At 42.2% G+C, this 27,835-nt stretch overlaps 1 protein-coding gene across 4 annotated transcripts; it reads right to left on the minus strand.

Moving 5' to 3' along the window:
- Nucleotides 1-27,595, minus strand: LOC134649953 (uncharacterized). 4 transcript variants are annotated; one of them, XM_063504752.1, is made up of 13 exons: nt 27,435-27,595; nt 26,668-26,786; nt 24,219-25,927; nt 21,615-23,982; nt 21,167-21,345; nt 19,616-19,778; nt 18,043-18,484; nt 17,869-17,972; nt 15,934-17,541; nt 12,642-12,852; nt 3,546-3,575; nt 2,747-2,863; nt 1-402 (listed from the first exon to the last, which is right to left on the minus strand). In XM_063504752.1, exons 2-13 carry the CDS (start codon nt 26,704-26,706, stop codon nt 362-364), a joined length of 7,011 nt encoding a protein of 2,336 aa, XP_063360822.1. In that variant the 5' UTR covers nt 26,707-26,786; nt 27,435-27,595; the 3' UTR covers nt 1-361. The 4 variants fall into 4 exon arrangements, with proteins under 4 accessions (XP_063360822.1, XP_063360825.1, XP_063360824.1 ...); XM_063504755.1 differs by lacking the exon at nt 26,668-26,786; XM_063504754.1 differs by lacking the exon at nt 3,546-3,575.
- Between the last annotated feature and the right edge of the window lie 240 nt (nt 27,596-27,835).

The raw sequence follows: 27,835 nt of genomic DNA on the forward strand, positions 1-27,835 counted from the left end.
TAAAAACAACTATAATTTACTTAAACATTATGCGTACAAAAATCCTAGCAATCCTTCTATAGACGGTCCTTCTATTAAATAAATATATCCGACATACATAAACGTTATACATACATAAAAAAAATATACCATTATACATATGTACCACTACATCCTATCTTAATTCATCTCCTATGTACAATATTTACAGAGGGAAATAAAAACAATTTGTACTTGCAGAAAAACCGTGAAAAAAACACTGAAGTGAAACGGAAATATACAGTTTGAGCGCTCGGGCGCTCCCGCGTTACAAAACGTACGTTAACTTAGCTATACAGCGGCGCCCTGCGCCGTGAGATTTACAAAAATATGTCTTACGGGTCTATCTGTCGCAGCGCCGCGCAGGGACGACTGCCGCGCCCTCTGGAACAACACGATATACATTTTAATACATATAACAAAATAATCATCAGTAATCGGGTAACTTTCGGCTGCTCTGTTCATAAGGCCCAAAATACATTACTAAGCCCGTTTCTACACTTGTAAGTTTCACTTACGTAAGTAGGGACACAGCTATACTAGAGAATGAGAGATGAATATCGTTATCTCATTCTAACAAATAGCTTTGTCCCTACTTACGTAAGTAAAACTTACAAGTGTAGAAACGGGCTAACAAATAGCTTTTGTTTGTTAGTAGTTACATAAGCAAAACTTACAAGTGCATCTCAGGCCTAAGAGCGGCGGGTTGCAATCCCAAAGCCCCGATCTCGAGTCTCGCCCGAGGCGGTAAACGATACCCTCATTTCTTTATTTCAAAACTTAGGAAATCTTGAGAAGACAGCTCTGTTTAGTGCAAAATTAAAGAGACACTAGCATACCTATTACAATGATTACTAGTATGGAGGTAGCGAATAATACAAGCATCGTTTTCGGATGGAAACCGCCGGAAGGAAAGCTCCGGGCGTCGTATATACATATACACACAGACACACACATATATACATATACACACCAGGGATGTTGCGAATATCCGCATCCGCAACCGCGGAACTTCCGCATTATTTTCAACATCCGCATCCGCATAAAATCGATGCGGATTTAATGCGGATGCGGATGTGGAACAGGTCGGTACAGGAAAATCTTAGCATCGGCGTAAGTGCTAGACTGCTAGGTAATTTAGTCATTAGCCAAAAAAACCTATTAGAAATTAACAGTCAAGCGTGAGTGGGACTTAATGTACAGAACCCTTGGTACGCGAGTCCGACTCGCACTTGGCCGGTTTTTTGAAATAAAAATTACTAAAATGTAATATTTGACGTTTTTTATGTACCTATCTTGAAATCCGCATCCGCGGATGTGAGCCTTTAAAAATCCGCATCCGCATCCGCGGATGTCAAAAAAATCGGCATCCGCAACATCCCTGATACACACACATGGATTCGTCGACGGACGGAGCAGGAGCGAGACTAAGGACTCATTTAGACGGCGCGCAAGCTCGTATACGATTTTAGTTACATTGCGGACCATTGAGGTTACATTCAGCCGACCGATCAAACAACGCAATGTAATGAAACTCGCATGCGAGTTCTCGCACCGTCTAAATGGACCCTAAAATAGGTACGCGTGGGGGCCCCCCTGCACTTCTGAATTGCCTTAGAACATCATCATCATCTTCCTCGCGTTGTCCCGGCATTTTGCCACGGCTCATGGGAGCCTGGGGTCCGCTTGGCAACTAATCCCAGTAATTGGCGTGGGCACTAGTTTTACGAAAGCGACTGCCATCTGACCTTCCAACCCAGAGGGTAACTAGGCCCGTATTGGGATTAGTCCGGTTTCCTCACGATGTTTTCCTTCACCGAAAAGCGACTGGTAAATATCAAATGATATTTCGTACATAAGTTCCGAAAAACTCATTGGTACGAGCCGGGGTTCGAACCCGCGACCTCCGGATTGCAAGTCGCACGCTCTTACCGCTAGGCCACCAGCGCTTCTCTGGCCTCTCTGAATTGCCTTAGAACATCAAAAACTAATGGGGTGTTACTAATTACCACGGGGGGGGGGGGGCTAGTTATAACTATGGGATGTTATAACTACTACTGGGGGGCGTTAGTTATATGGGATGTTATAACTACCACTGTGAAGGCGTTAGTTATAACTATGGGATGTTATAACTACCACTGGGGGCGTTAGTTATATGGGATGTTATAACTACCACTGGGGGCGTTAGTTATAACTATGGGGTATTATAACTACTACTGGGGGCGTTAGTTATGACTATGGGATGTTATAACTACCACTGGGGGGGCGTTAGTTATAACTAACTATAAATAACTAGTGTTTAGTTTTAAGTTTATAAAATACATATCGCCGCTATACTTACTCAACCTCGTATCTGCAACACTCATTTGATGACAAAAACACCCGTATTCCGAATGAAAGAAAAGCGACATTTCCATCAAATGATTGTTGCAGATGGTTGAGTAAGTATAGCGACGATATGTATGTTAGTCTGTAAGGTATTTGTAATATGGGCCATGTTAATAAATAAAATAAATAACTATGGGGTGTTATAACTACCACTGGGGGGCGTTAGTTATAACCTTGAGATGTTATAACTACCACTGGGGGGCATTAGTTATAACCTTGGAATGTTATAACTACCACTGGGGGGCGTTAGTTATATAACTATGGGGTGTTATAACTACCACTGGGAATGCGTTAGTTATAACACTGGGATGTTATAACTACCACTGGGGGCGCTAGTTACCTGCTGGGGGCTCGTGCCGCTCGTCCTCTGGCAGCGCGAGGCCGAACTCGCGCCGCAACCGCGAGCTGAGGTTCTCCCGCTGCCGCTCGGACGCAGTCGGCTGTGCGTCGAACACTCCTGCACATACACATCAACATAATACAAACATTCTAATGGTACAAGAGTCTACAACTTAATTAATTCATGTAGGAAGTGGTGATGTTCTTTCACAATTTCAAATTTTATGTATAATTAGCATTAATAAAAAGTTTAACGGCGTTTTTCATAAACGTATGCTAAGTTAATCAGGTAATCGTCGTTTCTCCCTCTCTATGGCATAACGACAGATAGATCATGAACGGATTAAGTTAGCAGCCGTTTTTAATAACGCCATAAAACTTTACGTTTAACCAGCGGGCTCAGCACGGTTCCATTTTTATCCACTATCACTAATCCCGTCACTTTCGCACTTACATACTTGTTAGACCGTGATAGGCATGGTGATAAATGATAAAAATGCGACCGTGCTACTAGGGCAGGTATGGATATCGGTTCAACATGTATCATGTCACCCCGGCCATTCAAAATGATCGATCGACGCCTCATTAATAAAAAATCTGTTGCTGTTTGGTGGAATACACTTAAATAGGATACAAATATATGCAATTATGCACAGCCTTGCACAAAGGCGGTGTGCAAAACACTTCAATTTTGACATACGGCGACGGCGTCGCGCAATATAAAATCTGTCAGATTACTGTATATTAGTTTATACTGTGAAAGAACTTCCCCACTCCCAGTTTGAGATAATGATCGCTACCTGTAAGCGCTCCGCTGTCCGAAGGTGCGACTAGTGAAAAGAAATTCAGAGTTTAATCAACATGACTAATCATTAATCAATACTAACTTACGTTTATGAACAACGTATTCCTTCAACCCTTAGCCATACTCTGCGAGGTGAATATGCGAGTCATAAATAACAATTTTCATTGTGCGAGCAACCCCGAAATACACATTGAAGAATATGGCTAAGAGTTAGAAAAACACCCCGCAAATTAGACAGACAAATAAATCTAACAATCAGTGGCAGGGTATCCTGCTAAGTCGAATTACGTGTACGTAGGTATAGGTGAACATTCTGTATAAAACTTCAGGTAGGCCATGCATAACTTTGGATGGTTTTAGATTTTTTATTTAGATTAGAGGTAACGATATCTGGTATCGATTTGTGTAACGATACGTATACTTAACGCAGTAACGTTCGGGGAAAATCGAAGTCTTCACAAGGCATATAGCAGCTTCTTTAAAAATATGTTTGTTTGTTAACATACACATGTATTCACAATAAAAACGCGGTGATCTCACCACTTACGTGCAAGTGTACTAACAACACACTCTGATAATCACTGATCTAAGGTAGACCTAATATCTTTACCATAAGGATTATTGTGTTGATTCACTAAAAAGACTCATAACATTCATAAGCTCCGATCATAGGTAGACCTTATGTTGTGGCAGTAAGGTTTGTTATCAGTTAAATAGGTCGATGATGGTATGAGTCGCACGTGTATCGCATACATGGATACTCGCATCTGCGTAAATGCAAATCGTAGGCAATGAAGGTGCCCGAGGTATTACTTTATGCAGTCATGCTTTAGAATAGATTATCTTAAATAGATTCCACATTACGCAGCGTAAGACTCGTGCTCAACATACTTAGGCACTATTTTACTAAATAACATAATACAAGTCTCTTCAACCAGTCTGTGGCCGACCATATTAATAACTGCAGTTAAACGGTGGACGTATAAAAAGGTTGTCCTTTGAGGTCAACCCCGAATAATCAACCCTCTTTTACTTGTATTTTGACGCATACTGCACCATTTTAGGGTTTCGTGCGAAAATGGCAAAAACCCTTCGGTATTAGTTTCATCATGTTCGTCTGTGCTACTTAGTTTAATGGTTACAAAAAAAAGAAAAATTAGTTGATAACGTGTGAATCATTCGACAGATCTTGAAAAGGACTTTAAAAGGTTACTGAAGAAGTTTTTGACGAATACTTATGAAAATAATCGTATCGAAAGTTTAAAAATATTGTTCCACTACGCACTTCACGCTTAAATGTTCATGGCACTATACTATTATTTTAGCAGCGAGCTACGTAGTCTTAAATGTTCCGTCTAATGAGTATGCGATCTGTGATTTATGCAGTGTCGACGCACTGAACTGTCTGAGTACTAGAATGAAATAAAGTTGTTGGAATCTATAGGACTTACCGCGTTTCCGTAAAGAAGCTAACATAACTAACATTTGTAAAGACTCACTTGGTTTTATGACGTTGTGATAACTAAATATTTTGAGTTTTATCTTGTTTTCAATACTGATAACTATATAGTTTGCCTGTGCCAAAGACTCCGTATAAGATAAGTAAAGTCTAAGGAAAAAACGTGCCTCGGAAAAAAAAATCATTTATCCATAATTCCATTAAAATTTACTATGACAATAACCTTCTATACTATTTATTATCTTTGCCTGTGCGAAGATTGAGGACATTGACTCAATTCGTGGGACATTGCACCGCAGTGAGAATTGGGTCAGAGGTTCGTCAGTCGCATCTGGCAGTTCGCGGCTACAGAAAATCAATACGAGACGTCGCAACACTCTATAGTCTATAGGTTACGTCTCGCGATTTGAAGTGACGAATGGAAGTACTGATGAATGAATGGAATTACACGAACGGGTAAAGTATGGAGATAGGAATTCTATATTGCAATAGCTATTTTTAACATATGTAGGTTGTTGTGCGGCGTCTATACACGATATGAATGCCAAAATGCGACGACAGTGAAACTATTGTCTATTTTAAACAAACCATCCATTTTATGTACCTAATTAAGTTTACTTTCTGGTATCTTTTACTAAACTGATGTCTTTGCGGTTTCCGCGAAAGTAAAACTTGACTTTTATTATCGTTAGTCGCTAATACTACTAAATTTCATTTTAAATCTAACGAATGCAGCCGATAACGAGTTACGAATAGCAACCGACAATTCACTGTTAACCTTTTCAACGCCAAGAGCCACTAAAGTGGTCGAGTGCTGTCGTGCCCATGACGCCAACAGCCACTAAAAAGGCTATGACGGACGCTGTCAAAGCAATTTTCCTGCTGACAGATAAGGTTTATTTTCGCTCTTCATATTGCAACCATTTGGCGTATAAGCCACATTTTAGCATGGGACGAAAAGCGTTGAAAAGGTTAAATCGTAATAAAGTATTTTTTTAAAGATTTTTACTTACTCTAATATTGCATTCTCATTAAATCCACATAAATTATTTCGAGAATTAGTCACACGTAATTGGTATATGAACGTTCCTACAGCTTTACATATACACAATAATACACATAGACCTCGCTACTACGCAGTAGCGCCGTAATATTGAAATCGCGTTTTCAAGGTCCCAAGGGGTACGGCGAATCGTTGTGCACATATCTTAAACCTTATTGTGAAGATATAAGGTCCAGTTAAGAGTGTTGCTGTGGTAGTGTTAGTACCCTGGCTGGCAGTTTTGAGTCTAAATATGTTAGTGACTTCATGTTTGTTAAAAAAGCGAAATAAATGGCGCTTTTCGACTTTTAGAGCTACCGACTAGCAAAACCTATCGTTTTACATTCCAGTCAAAAACCATTAGGGTGGCTGCTATTGTTATTTGGCCATTACACTGATATTGGCCACTTCTAACAATAAGACTTCTTTTCGCACGTTTCTTTCTGATTTGTTAGGAAAGGCCAATTACTCTGTAGTGACCCTTATTTTTTAGCCCTTAAAGCCACTTATCGCAATCTTAGGGTTTTGCACATAAAAAGGTTACAAAAACTCCCTTGCTCCTGAGTCGGTTGTCGGGTAAATCGTTAAACTGGATGGCAATAAGTCACAATAAGGGCCCATTTAGACGATGCGAGAACTCGTATGCGAGCTTCATTACATTGCGGGTTTTGGTCGGTCGGTTGAGTTGGACGTAACCAACAGTCCGCAATGTAACTAAAATCGCATGCGAGTTCGCGCGCCGTCTAAATCAGCCCTAAGTTTCCGTTGCGATAAGGCCTGCCAGCGTTGCACAATCTCGGTGTTATTGCTGCTCGCTTCCTCTGCCGTATACGCGAATACAAAAGTGTTGGCTTTTGATATTTTGAATTATCATATATATGTATATGTACGGCTCTAACGGTGAAAACTCGATCTAGCTAGGTTTTATCACTGGAAAAACGCGCATTTTTGTAGTTTTTGTTGTTTTCCGAGCAAACCTCCGGCTCCCAGATATTAAAATTTATAATTGAAGGGGTGTTTACAAAAACAACATAACTGCTTAAAGCGGTTGACACTTTTTTAAGAACATTGTTAATCGTTTCAGGTGTCAACCAGTGTAGTCAGTTATGTTGTTTTGGTAAACATCCCTTCAATTTAAAGCGACATTGTATGTAAGGCGCGCAATGTCGCCCGACATGTCGAGCCCTAGTCTGGCAACGCCGCGCCACTTCACCCGACGTCCGACGTCACTGGCGACACATGTCGTGTCGTGGGATATTTGTCGTCTAGTGTCCTGGCTATACTCATGAATGGCAAAGAAGGGTTGTTAGTTTCGCGTGTCTCACTTTACGAATCAATCAGTAGACAGTGACCGGGCAAATTTTCAACCTACTAGGTACCAAAATTATTAAGTTTTCTCCACAAATCTAGTTGCCAATTCAGGAATGTAGGTTGTATATAATTTCACAACATTTCTTATAACAATAAGTCATGAAATCATTTTAATTATGTTTACATAAACACAAGTGTCACGAAACGTGCACGCCATATGCGTAAACGACACGTGATGTAATTACTGTAACTATGTCAACACTGACTCATTCATTTCATTCGTTTGTTCATTCATTAATTAAAACGATGTTACACTTTCTAGCTCGTCTGTACATACTTTCAAAAGTGCATTTACAAAGGAAGCCGTTCGATAAAGCGCCTACATTTATTTACAAAACGACTTAAGTTGCGCAATCCTATAATGAACCTTAATTCTTAGGAGCAGAGATGAATTTATCTTGAACCATAGCAATTGAACTTTTCAACGACATTACAGTGTCAAAGTATTAAATGAAAATAAGCTTTATTGTATGGCAGTACAGTTGAAAATAGCTTGTGTTGGTACATTTAAATGCGGCATGCGTTTATCTAATTGAAAGAATTAGTCGCGGAACGTGAACGCGCTCAATAGAAGCTTAATTTGTACGTTCCGTTGTTTACAGTCAACAAGTAGCACTTGCTCCTATGATTAAGGGCTCATTTAGACGGCGCGCGAACTCGTATACGATTTTAGTTACATTGCGGACCATTGAGGTGACATCAATTCAGCCGACCGATCAAATAGCGCAATGTAATGAAATTCGCATGAGAGTTTTTGCACCGTCTAAATGAGCCCTTTCGTGTAATTTTATACACTCGGCGTCACGGAAATCGCACACCCACTGATTTTTGTTTCAAACGAATATAGCTCTTATCATATGTATTATACCCTATCAATATTAATATCATTTAAAAGCACAATTAATAAGCTTTAAAACATGAATAAAGCATTTTCGGAAAAAATAATAATAATCACGAAATTATGCCGTTCTGAAAGAACACCTAGAATACGCGTTGTAAGGGTCGCTAGTTGCGTTACCTTGGATAGGTTTAAAAGGGGGGTAAAAGTGTGATATGGGTCATTCGGCATCCAGAGTTCACAGGGGTCATCCCGGAACAGCTGGAGAAAGAAGACACTCCAAGAAAATGGATACCACGGAAGCAGTAGCAGCTCAAGCAGTAGCCCTGGTGGATTTAGGAATGACGCAGTCTGCGGTTGCTCGGCAGCTCAACATAAGCCGTTTCCGAGTTCTACGAGCAGTTCAGCGATTCCAGAGGACTAGAAACTTCACCAGGAAGCCTGGACCCGGAGGACAACGCTGCACTTCCGAGAGATACGACCGCTTTATTGTGTCGACGTGTTTGCGGGACTGTTTCTCCGACGCTGTCCAGCTGCAGCAGGAGCGACGAGCAGTTCGGAGAACGGTGGTGAGCGTCTCTACAGTAAGGAGAAGGTTGCGGGAGAAGAAGATCATGCCCCATAGAGCGGCTACGGGTCCCAAATTGACGGCAGAGCTTCGGCGAATCAGACGTTAATTTGCTCGCGAACACAAGGATTGGACGGTCGACCAATGAAAGGATATCCTCTTTTCCGGTGAGACCAGGGTGTGTCTTTTCTGCAACGATAGGCGCAGAAGAGGGTACAGGAGGCAAGGGAAATGTTATTCACAGACCTGTCTTGAAGAAACCGTCGGATACGGAGGAGGATCCTGTATGTTTTGGGGTGGCATTTCCCTCGCCGGCAAAACCGAACTCGTTTGTGTTTCCGGCACCGGTGGTGGTCGAGGCCAGGAATCCATGACTGCTCATCGGTACATCACAGAGATCCTGGAGGATCATGTGGTTCCATACGCCGAATTTGTCGGTCCTGGGTTCACATTCATGCAGGATAACGCCCGCTCCCACACAGCGTTGATTGTTCGGGACCACCTTGATCAGGTTGGGATCACCGTTATGCAGTGGCCAGCAAGGAGTCTGGACCTGGATCCCATAAAACACCTTTGGGATCAGCTAAAACGGAAGGCGCGGTCACGTGATCCTGCACCTGCGACCCCTGGAACACCTTCGAGATGCCGTCATTGAGGAGTGGGATGCTATTCCTCAAGAGCACATCGTGACTCTCGTGAGGTCCATGAAGGCTCACATGGAGGCAGTAATTAAGGCCACAAGAGGCAACACTAGGTTTTAAGTTTAGTTTTAAGCATTTGTATTGCAATATTTGTTGATTTTATTGTGTTTTAATTTGTTGATTTTTTTGCATGAATATACCATTTTTAGGGTTCCGTAGCCAAATGGCAAAAAACGGAACCCTTATAGATTCGTCATGTCTGTCTGTCTGTCTGTCCGTCTGTCCGTCTGTCTGTCCGTCCGTATGTCACAGCCACTTTTCTCCGAAACTATAAGAACTATACTGTTGAAACTTGGTAAGTAGATGTATTCTGTGAACCGCATTAAGATTTTCACACAAAAATAGAAAAAAAACAATAAAATTTTGGGGTTCCCCATACTTCGAACTGAAACTCAAAAATTTTTTTTTCATCAAACCCATACGTGTGGGGTATCTATGGATAGGTCTTCAAAAATGATATTGAGGTTTCTAATATCATTTTTTTCTAAACTGAATAGTTTGCGCGAGAGACACGTCCAAAGTGGTAAAATGTGTGTCCCCCCCCCTGTAACTTCTAAAATAAGAGAATGATAAAACTAAAAAAAATATATGATGTACATTACCATGTAAACTTCCACCGAAAATTGGTTTGAACGAGATCTAGTAAGTAGTTTTTTTTTATACGTCATAAATCGCCTAAATACGGAACCCTTCATGGGCGAGTCCGACTCGCACTTGGCCGCTTTTTATTTCTTATTAAAAAATATGCCTTTTTTTTACTTTTTACGAACTTTTGCATTGTTTTTAAATGAAGGATTAAATTCTCTTTAAAATGAACCCACACACTCATACTTTACCTTCAACAACATAAGGTTTATAACGGCTTGAAACAAAAATCCGTGGGTGTGCGATTTCCGTGACGCCGAGTGTACACGAACGATGTACGAGCGAGCGTTCCATAACTTTTCTATTTTCCTTATTTTTCATAAATATACGAATTGTATATTATATCGCAGCTTAGGTTCTGCTTTTAACCAACTTATTGTTACGAATGTGACTGCCATCTGACCTTGCAATCCAGAAGGAAAACTAGGCCTTAAGTTCTCTGACCATTTTTTGGTTCTCTTCAAAAAATGGTAAACAATTAATTAATACAACCCAGGCTTGAAGCAAAGACGTTTTGAAGCCGCACGCCTTTACGCTACCACCAGAGCTTTTATTAATGTTTATACTATGAAAAACGATAAAATAATCACCATTACATTACTAACAACACTCTTAACTGACCAACGTTGGACCTAGTTTTGTTTTGTTACAGGATTATGACTTTTTTTTATCCTCGCATAAAACGTCACTTTATGAACAAAAACTGGTGTTGCAACATTGGCAACGTCGGTTCATCTTGCACGGGTAGCGGATTGAAACAATCGAATAAGATGGTTTTACGTTCAAGGTCGCGATATTGTATTTCCAATTTTTAGTGTATTTTCCTCATTCCTTTTTGTGTAATATATGTATGTTTATCCTATACATTTTGTATGTATTTATATCCTTTATCTTTCTGGTACCTTGTTGTACATTTTGCTGCATTTGTCACCCTCTTTTCACTTTCTCCTCTCATCTACTCAAAGGTTAACTGGAAGAGATCCCTCAAAGGGATAAGTTCGCCTTTGTACTTCTAATTGTATGTTATTTTTAATATGTCTTTTTGTACAATAAAGAGTTTACTACTACTACTATTGTTTTGACTTTGTGGCGCGGACTTGCGACTTTTTATCACTGTAATATTTACACATATGTAATATTTATACTTTGCCTGACATCGTTAGATTTGTATGAGGCAACCGCATTAGAAAGTAGAGCAATTAATCCTAAATATCTGGGGGACAGAGCTTTTCTCGGAAAACATAAAAACTCAAAAATGCGCGTTTTCCCAGAGATAAAACCTAGCCAGAACGTTTTTTCGCCCCCAAAAACCTTCATATAGCAAACTTCATCGAAACCTTTAGAGTCGTTTCCGAGATATATACAAGAATTGCTCGTTTAAAGGTATATATGTATATAATATGATAATAGCTGCATAAGTATAGCGACCTCACGATTCTCGTAAACGCTTCTTAGAGCTCATTTAGACGGCGCACGAACTCGTATACGATTTTAGTTACATTGCGGACCATTGAGGTTACATCAATTCAGTCGCCCGATAAAACGACGCAATGTAATTAAACTCGTATGCGAGTTCTCGCACCGTCTAAATGAGCCCTAAGTGTAACGACCTCACGATTCTCGTAAACGCTTCTTCGTAAAATATCACCCTAGATCAGTGGTTCCTAACCTGGGGGTAATTACCCCCGTGGGGGTAAAACTGACGACCGGTCTGGACTAGTGGGTAGTGACCCTGCCTGTGAAGCCGCGGTCCTGGGTTCGAATTCCAGTAAGGGCATTTATTTGTGTGATGAGCACAGATATTTGTTCCTGAATCATGGTTGTTTTCTATGTATTTAAGTATTTGTATATTATATATATCGTTGTCTGAGTACCCACAACACAAGCTTTCTTCAGCTTACCGTGGGGCTTAGTCAATTTGTGTACAAATGTCCTATAATATTTATTATATATAAAAAAAAAAACTGGTATTTTACGGGGGTAATAAGCTAACCTAATATAACAATATTACAATACAACAAACGTACCTACACGTTTTATTTTTTATTAACATTGGGAGGAGGGGTAAAATCAGGTTCCCTAGTTAGACATAGGGGTGACCGGACCGAAAAGGTTAGGAACCACTGCCCTAGATAAAATATGATTAACCTGCCCGATCCCGCGACCCGAAAACTAATTTTGTTGTTGTCTCCCAGTATGGCTCCCATTTGAGCCACTGGGAGTTGAAGTGGGAGGTTTTGAAAATCCTGGAAAATTTATTCACGGCTCATATTTGAGCCCTTGGGATATGCCAGTGTTGGCCGAAAGTTAATGCAAATTGAAAATGCTGGCCATTAACCATTATAAATTGAATCGTAAACTATAATCGTCCGATACCGTTTAAGGTTCAATTTATAATGGTTAATGGCCAACATTTTCAATTCGCATTAACTTTCGGCCAACACTGGATATGACAGGTTAAACTGACCTTTAGGCAAATGCGCATTAGCGAGCTCCCGATGCAGCCTCTGCTCCAGGTCGTCGGCGGCGGCGGCGGCGGCCGCGTCGAGCCGCTGCGGCGACAGCGAGCCGGCGCCGGACGACTCGGACGACCACTCCGGCCCGGCCGCCTCGCCCGACGCGTGCGGCTCCTCGTTGAGGGGCCCGCGGTGCCGCTTGCGGTACTCGCTGATAGAAAGCTGGGGAGTGGCCATGTTAGTGTAGTGTGTATATTACACCATACCCACACACATACATGCGCATAGGTACTATAGTATTTAAGGCCTTGTAAGTGTTATTTAATTCATTATACGTTTATACTCGAACCTAGTTGTTTGTCTCAACGCCCATCCCTACATGGCGATCCTGGCAGGATCGCCATGTGAGGTGGGGACATACATTAGTTTTAGGGCTCGTTTAGACGGTGCGAGAACTCGCATGCGAGTTTCATTACATTGCCTTATTTAAGAGCCAACAGGAGTGTGAAACGTACTCGACTGTTTCCTCCGTGGGTTTTGAAGCTAGAGCAATGATTTTTTTCAACACAGATTATTATTGTCAATATCTGTGTCGGACCGTTTTGCTTTTTTTGATATTTTTGTTTTTTAAGGCGCTAGAGCCCTTCAAAAATGGCCAAAATGGCCTAAATGACTATGCCGCAATGAGAGGCGCGCTATTCAAAACTTATATCAATTAGCCAAAAAAGCAAAACGGTCCGACACAGATAATGTCATAATCATTTAGATTTCCAAATTTGGTTATGATTGGTTAAGTTTTGGAGGAGGAAACAGTCGAGTACGAAACCTCGATTTTTGAGATTTTTACGCTATGTTTCATACAAATTAACCGGTAATCAATTTCGGTATATCCGTTGTTTATGTATATTGCAGTATTTCAATTAGCTAATATTGTCCTTACCTAAAAATCATTGTGGAATATCAGAGAAATATTGCGAATGCTGTGTTATTTGTGCGAGAACTCGCATGCGAGTTTCATTACATTGCGTTATTTGATCGGTCGGCTGAATTGATGTCACCTCAATGGTCCGCAATGTAACTAAAATCGTATAAGAGTTCGCGCGCCGTCTACATGAGCCCTTTAGGTTCACTCGAAGCAAGAACTCGCATCGAGATCAGGGACCGAATTCCGGTATATCGTCAGGTGACAAGCAAAACTCACTAAATAATTACCACCACAAGTTCATAGCCATAGTAAACCGTAAGTACTAAAAGGTTGATTTTTGTTTAAATATTTTTTATATTTAGTGAGTTTTGCTTGTCACCTGACGATATGTTTCATACTAATTAACCGGTAATCAATTTCGGTATATCCGTTGTTTATGTATATTGCAGTATTTCAATTAGCTAATGTCCTTACCTAAAAATCATTATGGAATATCAGAGAAATATTGCGAATGCTATGTGTTTTTAGGGTTCCGTAGCCAAATGGCAAAAAACGGAACCCTTATAGATTCGTCATGTCTGTCTGTCTGTCTGTCCGTCTGTCCGTCTGTCTGTCCGTCCGTATGTCACAGCCACTTTTCTCCGAAACTATAAGAACTATACTGTTGAAACTTGATAAGTAGATGTATTCTGTGAACCGCATTAAGATTTTCACACAAAAATAGAAAAAAAAACAATAAATTTTTGGGGTTCCCTATACTTCGAACTGAAACTCAAAAAAAATTTTTTCATCAAACCCATACGTGTGGGGTATCTATGGATAGGTCTTCAAAAATGATATTGAGGTTTCTAATATCATTTTTTTCTAAACTGAATAGTTTGCGCGAGAGACACTTCCAAAGTGGTAAAATGTGTGTCCCCCCCCCCCCCTGTAACTTCTAAAATAAGAGAATGATAAAACTAAAAAAAATATATGATGTACATTACCATGTAAACTTCCACCGAAAATTGGTTTGAACGAGATCTAGTAAGTAGTTTTTTTTTTATACGTCTTAAATCGCCTAAATACGGAACCCTACATGGGCGAGTCCGACTCGCACTTGGCCGCTTTTTTGATTTTTAGTGATACCGGTAATGATATTATGATGTTAGGTTGGTTGAATTGATTGTAAGTCAGTAAAACTTATTTTCGCGTACGTTATATATGGAGGGCGGTGAACGTAGCATAGAAATTAAACGGTGAACCTCTGTTTGACAATGCAAAATACACCCACAATAATTATCGAACGAAATTACTAATTTTCATAGTTCGTAAACTATGCGGCTGTCAACACTTTATATTTGTTTGGTGGGATTCCTTTTCGCACATATTGCACGAAAATTACAGAAGATTTACATAGACAATTTAATTCTTAAAAAAAAATCTTTATGTTTTTCTCTTGTTTTAAACGTTACATAATGGTTACATATCGTCCGCGCAGTAAAACTGACCCCCACTGCTCGCGGAATAAACAAGCGTCCGTACAGGTCAACGCACCCATTAGAGAAAGTGCTTCGCAGTATAGCACGCCACATGTTTTATGTGTGTCAAGGCAATTATAGCTTTATGAATGATTATTTGTAACAAATTGTGTTAAAAATGGAATAACATTTGGTAACTTTAAGTATGTACAGTTACGAAATATATGATAAGTAGATACGAGTTGTTGACATGTCCTTATCTGTGTGACCTTGAACTGAATTGTGTTAAAACGAGATACCTAGTGTTAAATGCCTGAATTAAATTGTATGATAATAAGAATGCGAATGCGTTTACATAAAGTAATGCAGTTGTAAAAAAATAACTAAATATCTGCAGATATTTGTTTAAATTCAAGGCCATTTTTACCTTAATTTGACGTGATGGCAAAAATAGTACAAACTGAGAAGTAGTTGGGATTAGGACTGCTAAAAAAACGTACAGACGACGTCAAAGATATTTATATTTACACTGTTAGACCCTTTTTATGTGCAAATAGGTAATTAGGGTCAATTTGCAAACAAAAATTTGTCATCCGCAAACGCGAGAACCGTATGAATTGACTCAAAATAGTAGGTAAATAGTATTTATTACACTCGGTTTAGACTCTCGCGCGAGCCACGAGACGAGCCGCGAGCCGCGCCACGAGACGCGAGTCCACCGTTTACACTCGCGTTCGGCTTGTCATTCGGTTATAAACCTTATGCCGTGCCGTTAGTGTTTAAATTATATTAGCTCGACAAGCTTGCGAGCCACGAGACGAGCCGCGAGCCCACCGCTTACACTCTCGTCTCGTAGCTCGCGCGAGAGTCTAAATCGACTATTACATGTTTGATTTAGTAATATATTGTTGTTCTCACCTTCCTTCTGACCGGTTTGGGTTTGTCCTGCGGCGGCGGGTTGAGGCGCGGGTCGGCGGCGCGCGCGCCGAAGGCCTTGGCCGGGCCCGGCAGCCCGTGCGGCGCGCCCGAGCCCGAGCCGGAGCCCTGAAGCACCCCCGACAGCAGCACACTGTTATTCGAGTCCATATTGCTCACGCGAGTCAGTATCTCCTGCACGCTCTTCAGTTCGTCCACACCCGTAATATCTTTGTCGAATATACTATTGTCTAAACTTGTAGTCCTATCTATTGCACTTTTTATTATCGACGGCACCGGGTCCGCGGCCGCCGGCCCGTCGTAGGGTTGCGAGAAGTTGCTGAAGATCCCCGAGAACAGGCCGGCCGAGCTGAACCTCGACGAGAAAGGGAGCGGGCTCTCCAGAACTGAGGGTTTATCTTTCCCGGGGAAGGATTTCTCTTCAGGTTTGCTAGCGGGGGAGGCGGACCCTCGCCCCGGTTCCTCCGGCAGAGGGATAGCCTCTAGTGAGGGGATATCGTCCGGCAGAGGTATCGACTCCACTTCGGAGTGCATCTCGCCGTTGACTTCGGACGACTTTGAGTCTGTATCGTTGGATAACGCCTCTTTCTCCATCATCTGCTTGACCCGGGCCTTGAGCGGCCGCCGCGGCTCCTCGGGCAGAGGGATCGTCTCCAGCGGCGGTATCACAGGGCCCTGGTCTTCCGGCAGGGGGATGTTCTCGGGCGCCGGCAGAGCCATCGAGTCCCCGATCGTGTACGAGTCGTGCATAACTCCATTAATCACCATAGAGTTCATGTTTCCGGTATATTGCTTCTTTAGAGGTCGCATCGGCTCCTCCGGTAACGGTATCGCTTCTAGAGGAGGGATCGGGGCCGGATCGTCAGGCAAAGGTATGTTTTCGGGCGCCGGTAACGCCGAATTGCTGATATCGTCGTGAATATCACCGTTAATCTCCGGCGATTTCGAACTTTCTTTCTCTGTGCGCAACTGAATACTGATTTGGTCGTCCACCATGTTGAGATCGAAGTTCAGATTGACCTTCTTTCGCTTTTCTTTCGGAGGTTTCTTGTTCCTGCTCTTGAGGATGAGAATGTTCTCGGTGTGGAAGGAGTGTATCTTCTTCTGTATGTCATCCATCTCGTCGCGCTGCGGGGACGAGTTGCCGCTCGTGTCTGCGGATCGGGAGCTGTTCTGTTTATCATTGAGCAGGTCCCCTTTGATGTCGCAGTTGACGGGTTCGCTGCTCTCTAATTTCGGTTGGGTGGTGACGGTGGTGTCGATGTCCATGGGGACGACCTTGGGGTCGTCGGGGTCGACGTTGTTGTTGTTGGTGTTGGTGGTGAAGGCGGGCGGGGGCGGCTCGTCCTCGGGGGTGACGCCGATGATGCGGCGGATGTGCTCGGTGTCGGTGGCGGCCATGTTGACGTTGAGCACGTCATGGTCGGGGTGGCACTGATCGTCGGAGCCCTGGCCGCTGTCGGAGCGCGTGCGGTCGCGGCCGTACACGGCCTCCATGATCCCGCGCACGTCGTACTGCCGGACCAGCCCGCCGTCCTCCTTCACCGGAGAATCCTCCGAAGTTAAATTGGGTGACGTTTCGTCGTGACACTGCAGAAAAATTCAAGAATAAATAAATAAATATTGGGGGACATCTTACACAGATCAACCTAGCCCCAAACTAAGCAAAGCTTGTACTATGGGTACTAGGCGACGATATACATACATATATAGATAAATACATACTTATATACATAGAAAACATCCATGACTCCGGAACAAATATTAGTGTTCATCACACAAATAAATGCCCTTACCGGGATTCGAACCCAGGACCATCGGCTTAGCAGGCAGGGTCACTACCCACTAGGCCAGACCGGTCGTCAATCTAATGAGAATCGTCAATAAGAATCTAATGTGACACGATGTGATACTTACAGGCACAATATTATTAGGTTCGCAGGATAGCGATTCTCTCGCTAACCGTCGCTTTTTCAATGGCGTCACTATTTCGCTGGGTGGAGATTCTGCAACAAACGCATCTAAATTTAAACATTAAAACGTCAACTCTACAATCTTGGAGGTGCCTCAAACGAGCATGTCAATACGCACCCGCATTAGGAGAGTCGCTCTCTTCACTAATGGCCTGTCTCAGCCACCGTTTCTTAGCACTATGCTGGGGTATCACAGTAGGCGTCGTTTCCACGACTTCAGTCGGAGGGGTGCTCCGAGTAATCCTCCTAGCCTTCTTTGGGGGTCTGCTTCGATCCCGGCCGGGGGTTCTGGGTGGGGATGCCGCATCTTCCTCGTGGAAGTCTGGGGCGCCGCTTAAATCGCCAATCATCGTGGAGGCAACTCTCACGAGGCTCTCTAGAGATGTGGCGGACATCAAAGGCGGTCTGTATGGGGATCTGTAGGGCGACGGAGTCCGCTCGGGCGAGCGGCCGATCCATTCCGTGGCCATAGTTTTCTTAGTCTTAGGCAGTTTAAAGGCGGATTCCACAGAACCAACGGCTGCTTCTACTAGTAAACATGCTGAGCTTAGGCCGAGATCCTGCAACAAAAAATTAAATTTTAAAAATATATTCGCTCAAAGTAGGATTTTTTTAGCAAGATCTGTACATCCACGGTCAAGGTCATATGTATGCATATTATTATCATTTAAGTCCATACAAAAGGAATATCGAATAAGCACTTGTGTGTGTTATCTTATTTGCTATGTCAACATTTTAGCTTCACTTTTAAACGTCAATAACGGGTATATTTGCAGTTTTGCACTTCCAGTTCAATGTCAACAAGTTCAAGAACAGATAAACCTCAGCAGGTCAAACGAGGTATCGAGGTCAAACGCGCAAAGATCAACGCATATGACGTTACCTACGGCTAAATTCTTTCAGTGACAAGTGAGCTTTGTTTCAAAATAAGTTTATTTTTTCCACCCATCACTTTAGTGAGGAATTGGTAACTTCACATATTATTTGTATTTGAATGAATCAAAAATTGTGACTCGCCGACTATACCTAAATCGGAAAACTCTCAACTGCATAGAGATGACTAGATGAGTTACGCGGTTATCAGACTAATGCGAAAGGCGTGCGAGCGAGATCGCTATAAACGTATACGGCGACGTCCCCTCCGCAATGAGACCTGGCGGCCTAGCCAAGGTGACAATCGCTTGCGTTTCGCCATCGAACCGCTTTGTTTTTTTTTTCTGACTTACTCCCTGCAATTTTGCACAGGGTGAATTTACCAATGTGGGTGTTGACTTTCACACGTGAGGAGAATGTTCGGTATAATAATTTTGTATTTTTGGAAGGATGTCGGGAAACCCTAACCCTAAATATTTGCATGCTGTTTGTGGACGGTTGAATCAGGAGAAACTTATGTATATATAACAACTGTAATCTGACCCTGTTCACGCGAATAAATAATTTATGATTTATGATTTAACAGTGACAGTTGAGTTTCGTTCGCTAACGGAGCGTTAAGGCCCGTCTCCATATTGCGCGGCAAACTATCGAACATTGGCGCGATCTGATCGAGTTGGCTCGCGAGCCAACCCGGTATCCATTGCGCGCGGCTGCCTCGCGAGCCAATGTTCGATAGTTTGCCGCGCAATATGGAGACGGGCCTTTAGCGAATGGCATGTTGGGTACGCGGCCAGACTGTCATTTGTTTCGCTTACCTCGTTGATCCCACCGTTGTTCCTGTCGGCGTCGCTGTTGTGCGGCGCGCTGTCGCGGCGCGGCGGCGTGCGCGGCTCGTCGCCTGACGTCACCAGGTCGCTGTCGGCAGAGTTCAGGCGCCGACGGTTGGATTGGGAAGTGGTGCGGGCTCGGCCTTTGCGTCTACGAAAGTTTAGTTTAGTTTCTTTATTGGTAAAAAGTATTTTACAGGTCACACAGGTACAATTGAAATAAGATTGTTATTTACGATTCTAGATAAAAATAATACATTGGTCAAAGTTTACAAATCTCTAAATAATGAATAATGATCGTGCAATAATTGTTAATACAGTAAAAATTGAGAAAAAGAGGTTACAATGTTTATAATAGATGGAAGATTGAATTCGTGACGTAATCTCAATGTTCCCTAATAATCGGGCGTTTTTTTTTTAAGTCGTCCCCTACACATTTTTTTTTTCAAATTTGGGATTTTTTATGTTATTTCTACTCAGAATCACGAGCTCTTTCTAGCCTAATAGGAGAAAAAAAAGTGTCCCAAAATTTCCATACATTTTTCGATCTTTCCATTCCGCGACCGCCGTACAAAGTCTATGAAAAATGGTGACGGAATGGAAATAAAAACCTTAAGATATAATAATTTTGGGACACTTTTTTTCTCCTATTAGGATAGAAAGAGCTCGTGATTCTGAGTAGAAATAACACAAAAAATCCCAAATTTGAAAAAAAAGTGTAGGGGACGTAAAAAAAACGCCCAATCTCAATGCAGTATTTGCATTAAAATATATCGGAGGTGATAAACGCTGCAATCAATAAATTTCTGTCAACAATTTCATTTTATATTCATTGAATACTGTACTTTTCTTTCTCATTTACTCAAGATGATTCAAATGAGTAAATAGACATTGGTTGACTAGTTCCTTAAGTTAAGACATTAAACGCGCCACTTGTACTATCATGATAAAGCAATGGATGTCCAAAGAAAAGCTATGGTATATATAAAATTACAGTTGTTGGTTGTAGGCCACTTTCAGACTCCATAATCAAACCAACTTGATAATACCCTAAAGTCGTGGTTGTTTGTTAACTTCTTTGGTCGTATCAAATTTAAGTTGTCAAAAATTTTCAAGACTTATTTACATACCCCGGCCGGCGAGAGCAAAAATGCGTTGACAGCTTAATAGTGCGAGGACACACACTTTGGTCGATGTCGATAAAAACAACACGATGTACTGGACCACCGTTGTGATATGCAGAAGTATTAATTATTGTTGTAAACAAAATTAAAACCAAGTGTTTGTATTTATTCAGTTTAAAATTGTTTTAGGGTTATTCTTAGAAACGCGTGGAGGTATCAAGTTGAAATAAATAACAAATACTAATGGCTCAGTTTAAAAAAAATTGTGCTTAATTAAAAGTCGACTATTCTATCGACATCCATATGTCGATAGAATAGTCGATATTTAATTAAGCACTAGGAGCAGACGCATTTTTGCTCTCGCCGGCCGGGGTATGCTTATTTATTAAATATCTGAAGTTTTAATACAACTTACTTCTTCCTCTTTTTAGAGCTGCACTGGAAGTCATCATCCTCATCCTTGTCCACCGTGTTTGGGTGAGGATCTGATTCCCTCCGTTTTTGCCTTTCTTTCACCTCCTGTTTACGTTGTTCCGCTTTCTCCATGCGTTCGAACGCTTTCATTATGGCTTCCATTTTACGCTCCTCACGAGTCTAAATTAAAAATCGTAATCATTAATTAGAAATTCTCTTCACAACTTTAACAAAAAAATCTGTAAAGTGTAAGATAATTTAAGTAAGTTTCATATCACGAGTAAATTTAATAGGTATACTAGAAATAATACAAATGTTTTATTTTCTGATTACACTTTGGAACTTAAAAACGATGATCGTAAGAATGATTAATCAAGAAATATGATAGCCAATTGGGAAAGTAGTTAACATTTTTAGTATTAATTACAAAATTTTAAAAGATAACTTACCATTTTCTTCTTATCTTTATCTTTGTTTGTCGGCAGTTTGTCCTGCGAATCATCAGTTTTATCATCCAAAGAGTCCTGGTTGGTACAAGTGTTCCTACTAGACCTGGACGAGCGGTCGTGGCACGCCGACTTGGCTGTATATTCCCTTGTAGCCGGTCTCTCATCGTCGAGTCCATCTCGCCTTGTCCTACGCTCCCTTTCTTCCACTTTAGGAGACTCTTTCTTTGGAGTATCTTGTTTTACTTCTTTAGGCTCATCTTTTATTTCCTCTTTAACTTCCTCTTGTTTTACGGGTTTTTCTTTTTCAGGTTCAGGTTCCGCCTTAGCTTCTTCTTTTTGAGGTTTCACTTCCTCTATGATCGGTTCCGGTTCTACCTTAATCGGTTCCGGTTCAGGTTGAGGCTCAGGTTCTGGGACCGGTTCAGCCGGTTTCTCTTCCTCCGTCTCCATTTTCACGTAATCTGGCTCGTCTATTTCGGGTTTCATCTCCTCTTTGGCCGTTAAATCCATTTCTGGTTTTATATCTTCTGGGATCTCTGTTTTCATTGGCTGGTCAAAGTTGAGGGCCATGATGGCGCTTTTAACGGGAGACATTGGTGAGTATTCGTATTTGATTGGCGATTTCTTTTCTATTTTGATGGGTGTTACTGGGCAAGGGTATTCTTTAGCCGGGGAAGCTAGGACGGGTGCCAGCGGTGGCGACGCAGGGGAAGATGAGCTGGAACATCTATTCCTGCTCCTTTTTTCTCTTGGTGGGTAATCGATGCTTTTCCTCGTAACTAGTGAGGAACTTAAACCGTTGATTTTGCAGTGTTTAGGGTTCCCGCAGGCGCACGGCTGTTTGCTGCCGTTAGTGTCGTGTCCGACTGTTATTTCTGTATTCGACGGGATCGACCCAATAGTGTATAAGTAGACGTGTAACGCGCCTTTGATGATGCAGTGTTGGAGTTCCGCGTTGGGTTTGCAAGATCTCCTAACAAACCTGGCTTCGTTGCCATACGTTCTTGTGTCGATACAGATCTGCGTGTTATCCTTAGGCAGTCTATAGAAGAAGACGAAAGGCCCAGGTTTCTGGCTGCCCGCACGCGCTGAATTTTGCAGCTGCGGCCTGTGCTGGTTCGAGAGCATATATTTCCCTCTAAGCTCTATGACTGGCGTGTTTTCTTTCAAGTCTTTTGTCGCAATAAGGATTTTTCCGCCCGCGTGCGGCACAGTGGTACACAAATGCGCCGTGATAGCGGAGGACATGTTCGGCGTGTTGCCTAGTTTACTGCTGTATTTCATTATTTTCGCCCTCAGTTCGGGGCTGTAATGGTTAGTCATCGCCTGCTCAAATGATTCTCCCCAATGGGATTGGCCGGACACGGTCGAGGCGTACTTGGTTCGGTTCATGATCATCTCCTTCTTGCGTTTGACTCTCTTTTCTGCGAGTTTCCTCTTGGTGCCTTTTCTGACAACTTCGGTCTTCTTAGGGCGCTTGGGGCCGCGTTTGGGTAGAGTGAGGGTCGGCTGCGGGATCGGGGGTAGCGGCGGTAAGGTCGGCACGGCCGGGGCGGCCGAATTATACGTGGTGACACAAGACCCGCTAGTGTCAGTGTAAGTGGTGACAGTGAGGAGTCGCTTGCGACGCGCTCCGGGCAGCCTGGTACTCTCTGAAGAGTCCGTGTCGGAGGCGCCGAGCGCGCTAAGTTCCTCCCGCTTGCGTAGCTGGATCGCTCGCGCGTGCCTTCGGTCGACGGCTCGAGGTTGGCACAGCTCGCACATGTAGGCGTCGGGGATGTCGTTCCGGTCGATGCCCATGCAGTCCACGTGCTGCCACTCGCCGCAGCGGTCGCAGCAGATCATGTATCCGTCGTCGTGCGTGAACTCGCAGACGCATCGAGTTTTTCCTTCCTCCTCGCCCTCGGGGGCGGTTTCGGTGTCGCTGCCGCCGGCGGCGGGGCGCCGGTCGCCGTCGATCGACGAGATGACGGAGGCGGTGTCGTCATCTTGAATCGCCGGTGGCTTGTAAGTTAAAGCACTCAGAGGCAGCGGTGGAGCGGCGGGAATGGGTACTGTCAGGGGTGCCGGCGGTTCGTACGGCGCGGTCGACATTATGACCGGCGAGTGCCTCTTCAACGGGCTGGGCGGCGTGGGCACGGGAGGAGGCGACGCGACGGGCGGCAGCGGGAGCGGAAGCGGGGCCGCATAGACGGGCGCGGGGGCGGGCGGCGGCGCGGGCTGCTTCTGGCCGGGCTGCGCGTACGTGTGGTCCAGCATCACGAGCGCCAGGTCGTGGAAGGTGTACCGCTGTAGTTCCTCCGATAGATTCGGGCGCTCCTCGCTGCCTATTATATCGTCCGCTGTCAAACGTGTCGACTTGTCCCCGCTGAAACGGGAAATAAATATTAGTCTTGGCACTAAATTTACAAAACATCTAAATCATTCTCTATAAAAGTTTCATATCGTTAATGTTAGTAATCTTGCAAGAAAAGCCTCCGAAATAACTGTTTTAAGTGAGCAAAATTCAACATTATGATACTAAGAATCGGCATGTTCACGTCCAAATAGCAAACCTCTTATACAGAGGTTTAAAAAAAAGTGATATGAGGAGTGAGCACTTACAACACGATCCTCCTTTGATTAATCGGTTTTGGCTCCATAGGTTCCTCCACGGGTTGAGGAGCCGGGATCAGTGGAGTATTCGCACCGGGATGCAGCATCAGCTTGGGCTGCGCTAGCGATTGCAATATCTGTGCAGTCAGCTGCTGGTTAGCAGACACTTGAGATACGGTAGATAGCTGATTGTCCGTCGGAGTGTAGGTCTGTACGTATCTTAAGTTGGGCGTGGCACCAGACTGCACGTAGTGAGGCCCGCGTGGCATACTTGTGCTTATAGGCGCTGTGGATATAAGCACGGGCCCACAAGGCGATTGGAGAACCAACCTCTCCCCTTTAGAAGGTAACTTTTGAATCTGATGATGACTCTTATGTGTCGGACTACCCACTTTCTGTATGATCTTAGATGTGTTCGAGTCGACTACACCATATATCGGCTGCTGGTTCTTGTATGTAGCCACACTAGCGACAGGCCAAGCCTTTGGCTCAGATTTATGTGCGGTGCCTGCCTGCTGTATTATCTTGATAGCTCTCGATTGATTCTTCTGTCCCGAGAGCTGTCCGGAATTTTTTGCCTGTTTCAAAGTATTCACAGATTTTCTGCCCGAGTGAACGGACATCTTATTAGGGCCTGAGACGACCCGCGATAGTATATGGCACTGCGTGTTGCCGGAGGAAGCCGCGACCACGGCGTTTAAGTTAGCACCATTGTTCACTTTGCCCAGAGATTTCAAATTCGAGCTTTTTGTAAAAGTGTGACTATAAGAAACGTTTTTGATAGGGCTGCTGATTACTTGAGGTGACAACGTAGAGCAGCCAATTAGAGACTGACTCTTTGGAGGCTTAGAGCATAGTACTGAATTATTTAAATGCTTTTGTGACATCACGTTAGTGCTCAGCTTGTACACATGGTTCTGTGTGCCGTACACTGGTGAGGGGAGATCTTTGCTCTGTGTTATATACTGTGATGAATAACTTGTGTTCTTTGGGATGGATATGTTGCTCAAAATTTGCACTTTTGATGATTTGGGTCGGCTCGCATAGCTAGTTTCCGTTACTATATTTGTCCGTCTTCCCAATTGATTTGTATCATTGACATAGCTTTCACTGGTTATAATGATCTGTGATAGACCAGATTGTGATCTATCTTCTTCAATTTTGCTGTCGGTAGGAGCAGCACTCGTAAGAATAGTGGGCAGCCATAGAGTCTGGTTGCCCACATCTTGTGATACATTTTGAATAGCTGTAATGTTGCTTACAGTGGCATCTACATTTATGGTGAAGTTCTGTGGCAGTTTAGCGACATTCTGAACAATTGCAGTGTTCAGTGGAGCCTGGATAAGAGTGGCACTTGCGTTTTCATAGTTGCCATCCCCAGAGTCATCTCCTTCTTGAATAATAGGGTAAGTGATGCGTCCTACATTATCAAGACCTTCCTCAATCCTTACAAGTCCAGATAGTGCATCTACAGACATCTCTGTGTCCCGCCTCTTGTCAGTAATGTGGTACTCTACTTCTTTATCAATATTACTGCATGCGGACTGGATAATACTTTCAGGGTGAGTAGAATCAGGTTCAGGGTCACCATTGGTGGGGGAAAGGGGCAGAGCCCTTAAAACTGGAGTTCTAATGCTTGGTACACTCATATTATCTGCTAATTTATGTTCCATAACACGTTCATACACATTTTCACTGGAGGTGGCCGGCCGGTAATCCTGTAACAAAGTTATAGCAAATTAAACATGTTGTACATTTGAACACATGCATATTCCTCACATTATAGTTGTAACAATGTCAGCTGTATAATAACTTAGCATATTTAATGAAGTACAGAATGTATGCAATCACAGCCGCAGTAATGTTTCAGAAACATTTTGTAGAGCTTAAGTATATTAACAATATTAATAGTGTGTCAGTCAATGCACAAATTTACAATTGTCAACATAATGTAATATAGGATTTCATGTTGTTCATATCAAAATTTGTTATTTTTGTGTATGAATGTTGTGATAAAATGTGAACCTTTATGCATTATCAATAAATCCTTATTACTACACTTACCTAATATATTATAAAAACAAAATGAATAATGCTAGACTACTAATCCTAATAGGTTATTAAAAATGCACCTTGGTTTCAAAATCTTTATTAAACACAACACTTAAAATAGTAGAAAACAGTTACGGAACAAAATCAAACTGACAAAATCTTTACATAAAATAGCTTCAGTTTTATTTTAGTAAGATACCTACACATCTTATGTAATTAAAGATTATGCGTGTAAAGGGTTTTCATTGCAAGAATGAAACCAGGATGATGTTTTGCGCTTCTAAAGAGCAAAATGAGTAAGGAAGATCATGCCAATAAGAATGTATGGTTATATAGTGAGTAGAATGGTTAACAACGGCAGGACATTGGTGTCGTGAAGGGGGAGGTGTAGGGGTTCGGGACTTACTTGCCGGGCAGCAGGATCAAAGTCTGGAGAAGCTGACATGCTGTAAATATTATCATCTTGGGTCAAGCCCGAGATGACGCCGAGGAGACCACTGCGGCCTCCGACCTTATTTCATGTGACTGCAATCGAAAATTGACTCTTTACCCACAAATCTTCACAGTTCACACGACAACACGCGATGCACATCGTAATTTTCTCGCTCAAATATTTTTAGTCTACAAATAGGATAATGTGACAGTCGAGGTCATTGTCCAAAAAGTGATGAAACTCGATTTATTTCATGCCCTGCGAGAATGTATAAAGGATTAATACAAAATAAAGCATATAAAACGCAAGAATACTGGTAAAAAAGGTTAAAATCAGTAGATAGGTTAATTCACTGCCGCCATTATTGTGGCACGAAAACTGAAATGTCTCACTGATAAACATCAAAAGAAGTAAACACTAACCTAATAACGATAAATGTAATAGAAATAAAGCATTGAATTTATTATTAGGGCCGAAATAATACATAATTGGACGTCTCAAGTATGTAGTAGAAACAAAGAGCCTACAAATATAAGTACATACGCAAATGAGGTTTGTATATTTATATAAATTGGATATTAATAATATTGACTCAACCAAATATAAATCCTATAATGTAAATCTTTTATAACATAAACACACAGATATTATATCATAAAAGTGAGTATCGCATTAGATAGGAACTTAAAATCCAGATGTAAACACTTGTATAGCAAATCCTTAATAAAATTAGTACTAACCTGTGCGTGAACGTAACAATAACTCCTACAGTGTAGCGAAACAATTTCCGTCAAATAACTGCATAGCACTTGTAAAATTGACCTCAAAGTCCGAAACTACGATCAAAACATTCACGAGAGTCGAAGATGGCGGCCATTGCATTTTCTTGATGCAAAACAACGGGGTTTCACGAAACATGTCGAAGCTGTGAGCACTTCCGGTTCAAATATTATCTTTTTTGTTTTTATTATTTAAACATGCTATAGATATAATTAAAAATATTTTAATATAAAACTTATAATTTTTAAATCTGCTTTTATTAAAAAATACTAAATAACTCACTTATAAAAGAAGTTTTAATAAAAAAGTATTATCATTAAGTACAATTATTCTGGAATCAGTCTCTAAAGTGTGTTTATGG

Source organism: Cydia amplana, chromosome 8, assembly GCF_948474715.1.
Source record: "Cydia amplana chromosome 8, ilCydAmpl1.1, whole genome shotgun sequence".
Lineage (NCBI taxonomy): Eukaryota > Metazoa > Arthropoda > Insecta > Lepidoptera > Tortricidae > Cydia > Cydia amplana.

Excerpts from the sequence above, each read along its gene's own strand:
- LOC134649953 (XM_063504752.1), bottom strand. The coding sequence starts at position 26,706 with ATGTCAGCTTCTCCAGACTTTGATCCTGCTGCCCGGCAA. Across the intron at positions 18,485-19,615 it reads ACAACGGTGGGATCAACGAG|GATCTCGGCCTAAGCTCAGC; the intron begins GTAAGCGAAACA and ends TTTTTGTTGCAG. Across the intron at positions 17,542-17,868 it reads AACCTAATAATATTGTGCCT|TGTCACGACGAAACGTCACC; the intron begins GTAAGTATCACA and ends ATTTTTCTGCAG.